General features: G+C 42.3%; 1 protein-coding gene across 1 annotated transcript; it reads left to right on the forward strand.

Annotated features, from left to right (window-relative positions):
* The first annotated feature begins 203 nt into the window (after nt 1-203).
* On the forward strand, nt 204-3,794 carry LOC134208231 (neprilysin-4). Its single transcript, XM_062684269.1, has one exon. It carries the CDS (start codon nt 931-933, stop codon nt 3,694-3,696), a length of 2,766 nt encoding a protein of 921 aa, XP_062540253.1. The 5' UTR covers nt 204-930; the 3' UTR covers nt 3,697-3,794.
* Nucleotides 3,795-7,532: the final 3,738 nt, after the last annotated feature.

Consider the following 7,532-nt stretch of genomic DNA (forward strand, 5'->3'; position numbering starts at 1 on the left):
TGTACATTAGAGTGACTCGCCTAGTGTCTCATATATACTACCGCTGCTTTTTTCTACCCAGATCGGCAATTGAACTGCAGCAGCATCGTAACGAAGATGATGATGATGATGCTGCTGCTACTATATAAGAGAGAAGCCCATATCTCCTCGAGATGCTGCATGCTCGAGAACCGTTTGAATAGATTCTGGTCCAGTGGTGTGCGCGCGCAATGAAGCAGCATCATCGTTCTAACGCGAGGAGGGAACCTCCAGTTTGGGAGGAATCTTTTGTGCGACTGTATTTACTGTAGTTGAACCGCGCGAAATATCTCATCGGGAGCGTGCGCTGCTCCCGGTCATCAAGCACGCGGCCGGGTCTACTTACTTGTTCAACAATAACAATAAATTTATCAACTGTTAGAGTGTCGCGAGATCGCAGAGGAGAAATCATTGCGCGACGTAGCTTGCGCAGTTTTACGAATCCTGACTGAGAGCCCTTTGGATGAGCCCCAGTGCGATGCGGATTGTTGGGCGGTTCTGAACGCAATTCGGTATTTGGCGTTAAACATAAGGACGTGGATAAAGACTACTGGAATCATAATAATAATAATTAGTGGTGGTTGCTGGATAGACACGAAAGTCAGCAGTATCGCGTGAAGAAGTGGTGATTCAATTTGCATAACCCAGTCGTTGAAAAGTGTGCAAATCTTTAATTGAGTCAATTGACACAGTCCCCAACGGGGACATCAGAGTGATCGAGCAAGTCATTCGTCTGTGAGCATTGCTTACTCTCTTCATTAGGTGGTAGTAGGCTAGTAGAAAGGGCATTGACTAACTGAAGTGTAAACAATGCACCCCGATCACGTCAACATCGTGTAATGTGAAAACAAAAATAACACAAAAATTCGAAAATAAACATCCATTGATAGACGGAACCTTTTTGCGATTGATATGGAGTTGAAGATTGCGACGAATGAACCCAAGAAACGCTTACCAGATAAAGCGAGCCGGTGTGAGCTGGGGATCGACGAACGAACAGGTCGTTTGCAGTGGTGCCCAGGCAGTCGATACGCGAAGGTGTTGTTTGTGATACCGGCCGCCATGCTGCCGTTGGCGCTGTTATTCTTCGTACTCACACGGCTGCACGTGGTGGGCTCGGTCAAGCATTCCACTATGCGGCGTCACGACCCACTCCACTACTACTCTGATCAGTCGAACAAGCTGGACGAACTGCACCAACCGCTGTGTAAGCAGGTGCGCAGTTCCCTGTCGGAGGTGTTAGAGGTCGAGGAACGTGACATTTTAAAAGACGTGAGAACTTCGTTCGTACCGAGCAGTTCGGTGATCCACTGTGTGCCGGATAATGAACACGATGATCTCACAATACCGGACGATGTTGGTCGATCGGATGTTGTCAACTTTTTCCGGCAGAAGCGGTACTCAACTCAACGAAGAAAGGCCAAGAAGTCCGTGTTACAGAAAATATCTTGGAGTAGTGACGGTAGTTCGGACAGCATAAGGACGGCACAGGTCGAGATTATGAAAAAGTATATGGACGTAAAGACAAACCCTTGTGACGACTTCTATCAGTATGCGTGCGGAAAATGGGAAGACGTAAACCCGATTCCCAAAGATAAGGCAGGTTTGGACACATTCGAGATGTTGCGTGAAAGCCTGGATAGTGTTCTGAAGAATTTGCTGCTAGAATCTAGTGATGGCAGTTTGTTGGAAATAGAAAACTCGTTAGCGACAACTGTGAACCCTCCGGAAACTGAACATTTACGTAGGGTCAGGAAGCGTATCATCGGTAAGCGAGCTGTGTTGAACAAGCTTGTCCTGAAGGCACAGATCAAGAAAACTAAACGAGAATTAGCTTCGCACGTGGCACTGGAAAACGCGGTGGACAATGCGGAAAACAAAGCACGTCATCTCTTTATTTCGTGCATGAATTACTCTCTTATCGAGCAACGGGGGCTCCAACCGTTGTACGACCTGATTGATTCTTTGGGAGGTTGGCCTGTGCTGAACCCTGATTGGAGCGAGGAGAATTTCGATTGGCTTAACTTGACGGCGCAAATTCGCAAGTATAATAATGACATCCTGATTGTTGAATGGGTCGGCCCCGATATCAAGAACTCCGATGAAAATATAATCCAGTTTGACCAGACATCACTTGGTATGCCAACTCGTGATTACTTTCTACAATCTTCCAACAAGAAATATCTTGACGGATACAAACAATTCATGATCGATGTTATACGACTGCTTGGAGTTCAAGCGGAGGCCGCCAATGTTGCTGCAGAAGAAATGGTGGATTTTGAAATACAGCTCGCAAACATTACAAGTTCCGTCGAAGAACGCAATAATGTCTCTATCTTGTATCGAAAAGTTATCCTGGAGAACCTCCATGAAGAAATCCCCGAAATCGATTGGACTCGTTACCTTACGATTGTGATGGAGAAACCGATCAACAATTCTGAGTTTGTTGTTATGTTCGCCGTCAACTACATGAAGGATTTAGTACAGTTGATCAACGAAACTGAACCGAGAACGGTGGCCAACTATATTCTTTGGAGATTTGTAAGACACCGCATAAACAACTTGGACGATCGTTTCCTGCAGGCGAAACAAAAGTTTTCTAATATCCTCTTCGGTCGCGAGAAAAGTCCTCCCAGATGGAAGAACTGCGTCAACCAAGTGAACGCCAATATGGGAATGGCGGTCGGGGCCATGTTCGTTCGCAAGTACTTCGACGAAAATAGCAAACGTGATACCCTTGCCATGACCCATGAATTGCAGCAAGCTTTCCGAGAAATACTTAACGAAACCGACTGGTTGGATGCCCCCACCAAGCACCTGGCAGAAATGAAAGTCAACGCGATGTCCCTCAGAATCGGATACCCGGACTTTATCCTTTCGCACAAGGAACTCAACGAAAAATACGCCGACTTGGAAATCCACCCGGAAACATATTTCGAAAACACCTTGAACGTGCTCAGCCACATCCGACGAACCGATCAGAACAAAATCGGACAAACCGTGAACAAAACTGCTTGGCATACCGCTCCCGCCGTCGTCAACGCCTACTACAGTCGCAACAAGAACCAGATCATGTTCCCCGCCGGAATTCTTCAGCCACCCTTCTACCATCGCTACTTCCCCAAATCGATGAACTACGGCGGCATCGGAGTCGTCATCGGGCACGAACTGACCCACGGATTCGACGACAAGGGACGATTGTTTGACCGCGACGGAAACCTCTACCGCTGGTGGAGCGATCATGCCATCGAAGCGTTCCACGAAAGGGCCACCTGCCTGGTCCAGCAGTACGGTAAGTACACTATCGACGAAATCGGAGTTCAGATCGATGGCGAAAACACCCAGGGGGAGAACATTGCCGACAACGGTGGAATAAAGCAGGCCTTTCGGGCTTATACCAAGTGGCTTTCGGAGCAAACCGACCCTCACGTGCTGGAGCAGGAAACCTTCCCGGAACTGAACGTCACCAGCAGCCAGCTGTTCTTCCTCAACTTTGCCCAAGTGTGGTGTGGAGCGATGCGACCGGAAGCGACGCGGAACAAACTCAAAACTGCCGTTCACAGCCCTGGGAGGTTCCGGGTGATCGGAACGTTATCCAATTCGGAGGATTTCGCCCGGGAGTATGGCTGCCCGGTCGGAAGCGCCATGAATCCGACCGACAAGTGCAGCGTTTGGTGACGAACGCAGCTACGCAATGCAGCGGCACTTGAAATCGATTCCAGTGAAAGTCATTCCACTTGTAAATGTAACTAAATAAACGATATTACTAGCTTTAACCGCGGGCGGTTTTGTTATTCGATTAGCTCACAGGCGCCCTGACCCCCCTTGGGAATGACAGTGCAACAGTGGGTGAGAGACAGCACTCCGACTTTTGATCTTGAAGTACTTCAGCAGTAGCTCCCGCTTACATGATTGCAATTTGATAGGTTTTGTTTGCCCCGATGCGAGTTGTTTGAATTACAATTGCATCATTAACATCTAGAGATGGCTGGATGTGGCGCGTGCTTTTAAACGAGTAGCTTGAGTGATGAAATTTAGTCGTCTGGTTTTATCAGATAGAGCAATTAGCTAGTGCTATTCTATGACACATCGTGTAGAGGTAGATGGGGTACGATTTTGATTACTGATGCAAACTACTTATTGTAAATAATTAATTAACACTCAATCGTAAAAATAAATAACGTGAATGAAGAAGCCGTTTTTGAGAACAATTCAATAATAGTCAATAGCTAGCAAAACAATTACCAGTTGACGTTTTAGTTTTGATTTTGAAACAAAACTAAGTATAATCGTCAGTAGAAAAGTTTGAAGTATAGTTTTAAGCAGATTAGAAGATTCTTTTGAAACGTTTTTTTGGACTAATTAAAAGTTGGAATTATAAATAAATTTGGAAAGTTGGAAAATAAATTTGGACTAATTAAAAGTTGGAACCCAATTTAACGGCGCCTGCTTTCAAGTTATTCTTTGAAATTTCTAAATTATGAAACGATCCATAGTATTATTGATAAACTTTAGGTTTGTGATGCCGTTTGCACTAAAAACAACTCAAATTATAACATTATTCACAGTCGCTCGTATTTTTTTCACATCCAATTCTGTTGTTGGACTGTGGCATACCCTCATCAGTCCGTCGGTCCCGGAAAAGGTAACAAATTTTCTTGTCCATGAATATGACATTGTGGCAGTCTCGGCGGCTCAGCCACACATTTTTTAGCTTATTCCAGTTTTTAGGCTTCTTCCGTGATTTACGACTATCCAGAGCTACATACTACTATATTACTAATCGAGACATGTTCGCAAGATTGTCTTTGTTTTGTTGTAGGATATATTTTAGATAGAAGCGGATGCAACTTTAGTCCGGTTTGAAGAAAAGGAGTATTGGTACACCGGACATACATGAGGGGAAAAGAACAACGTTTTTAGCTCTCACCACCGAATGGTCTTGCTCCTCTAGACTCTATTCCTGAATTGTTATTATTGGCTGTGTGTATAATTTTATCAAAAAACTTACGGTGTCTGTGCTCTGGGGTAATATTGACCCCAAATTAAAATTGTTATAACCTTTTGATTGTTTGGTCAATTCTGGATTTTTTGAGATGGATCAAAAGATAAATTAATCATCTTTTAAGACGTTACCTAAGATTGACCATAGATGGGCGGGTACCTTGCTGAGGGGGGTTTTCGTAAAAAAGGTACGAAAACAGTGATTTTTCGTGCTTATTTTAGTTACATCTGAAAATCCTACCCATATTGAGCTGCACTTTTCAAAAAGGTTATGCAGGAAGGCATGGGCTTTGTCACGACGAAAACCCCTGTTGCGAATCAGCTGTGACCGATCAGTGCAAGTATCAACAGTGAGGCCGATTGTCAGGTAGCTTGGATGTAGAGGAGAGAATGGATAGAGTAGATCTAGATACGCTTTGCAGTTCAACCTCCGTTGATAAGCTTAAAGTAACTTAAAGCTAGCATCTATTCTAAATTAACTAATATTACTGAACTATTCTTATATAAGTTAGAGTGAAATCATTAAATTGTATCCTACGGGCATTGAAAGTGTCCTACTATTGAAATTAGTTCAGGATCCTAAATAGTAATGGAAGATGGGTGACGTTCTTAAAACCTTAAAACCTTGCTAGGGGAACTAGGTTTAAAATGCGCCAGTCAGCTAATACGAGCCATTGCATTTTCTGGGTTAATAGGCTAAATTAAGTTACAAAACCGATGGCAGCTGGCGCCTAAACATGGTTCAAGATCAACAAACTAAAAATAATAGTCAAGACATTTATAATGAAATTTTTAAAAATAAATTTGTTTTTTTCCGCTTTTTGATAAAATTTAAGCTTCCGTTCCCTTAAGGATTTTCCACTAGATAAAAACATTTTTTCAATAATCTTTGCACATGTCTGGAAAAACAAATTAGTAAAGATTGTGCCAAGTTACTAAAAAGTTAACTTTACTACATTTTTCATAGAAAAACTCACATTTTATTAAAATCTCTGCATGGAGGATAAAACGCGCCCATCTAATGTGCTTGACTATGGATGTCATAGTTTGAGAAGGGCGTGTGCCGATAATAATTTATTTTTGAAATATTATCAATTAAAAAGTAAAAAAGTAAAAATTGAAAAGTGATAAAATAAAAGTGAAAAGTGATGAGTAAGAAGTTATGAGTGATGAGAAGTGAGAAGTGAGAAACAACAAGTGAGAAGTAGGAATTCAGAATTCGACTAAAAAGCCCTAAATAGTTTTATAATCAATCGTGAATTGTAAGCTGGATTTGGGATATGAGAACTGAGAACTGAGGTGGGAGAAGCAAGAAAAAAGAATGAGAATTGAGAAGTGAGAAGCGAAAGGCAAGCAGTAAAAAGTGCGAAATAAGATGTGATCAGAGAAAAGCGAGAAGAAAGTAGTAGAAGGGGAGAAGTAGTAAGCGAGATACTTTGTGTGAGAAATGAGTAAAAAAAGCATGAAGAGGAATATGACAATTGATAAATGGGATGTGAGAAGTGAGAAACGAGACGTGAGAGATGCAAGGTACAAGGAGTGAAATTGAAGAATAGAGAAAAAAAGCAAGAATAGATGCGAAGGGAGAGAAGTAAATAGTGTGGAGACAACTCAGAATAGAGTTTTTTTCAGCATAGATTTTTGGACATTCAATAAATCCTTTTGGATGTGTAGATGTAGAATATTATAAGTCAACGGCAGAGGTTCTCGGTCATCCAAGAAATCCATGGAGTTAGCTCCTCAGATCTACAAGCGTAACTAAAGATCAATCGGACTGTTTTAAATGTGGTACATGCCCTTTTGGATGTGAAAAATAGAATAAGTCAACGGCAGAGGTTTTCGGTCACCCAAGAAATATCTGGAGTTAGGTCCTCTGATCTACACGCGTAACAAAAGTTCAGTTTCACTGTTTGAATTATGGCACATGTCCTTTTGAATGGTTAGAATAGAATGAGCCATCGTAAGAGATTCTGGGTAATTCAAGAAACCCCTGGAGTTAGTCCTTAAGATCTACACCCGTCACTTTAAGATTTATCGGACCATTTTAAATCTAGTACTGCAAAACCTCTTTTTGCGCCCAAAACGGGGGAGCGTAAATTGAATCGGAGCGTAAAAAGGGGAACCGTTATTTCGAATTTAGGGCGTAAAAAGAGAGAGCGTTATTTGTAATTTTGAGCGTAAAAGGAGGGAGCGCTATTTGGAATTTGGAGCGTAAAAAAAGTTTGCAATCTTTAAGGTAAGCAAAGTTTGATATTTAACACACTTTTAGTCTTAAGATGTGTCTTTTACCTATTTCGGTATTAGGGTCGTCCAAATTGTTTTCGTTATCATGGTCGTCCCATTGTTTGAGTGCTGAGGCCTTAAGATGTTCTTAGTACGCCAAGAAATCAAGAAGTCATAAGTGGTAAAGATCCTTGATGACGCATAGTAAGACGTTCATTATCATTTTCAAGGCTTTAAAGTTTTTCGAGAACCTCCTGGAGCTTGGACCTTTGTTTTGTGATACATTG

This window comes from Armigeres subalbatus, chromosome 1 (assembly GCF_024139115.2).
Source record: "Armigeres subalbatus isolate Guangzhou_Male chromosome 1, GZ_Asu_2, whole genome shotgun sequence".
NCBI lineage: Eukaryota > Metazoa > Arthropoda > Insecta > Diptera > Culicidae > Armigeres > Armigeres subalbatus.

Excerpts from the sequence above, each read along its gene's own strand:
- LOC134208231 (XM_062684269.1), top strand. The coding sequence starts at position 931 with ATGGAGTTGAAGATTGCGACGAATGAACCCAAGAAACGCTTACCAGAT.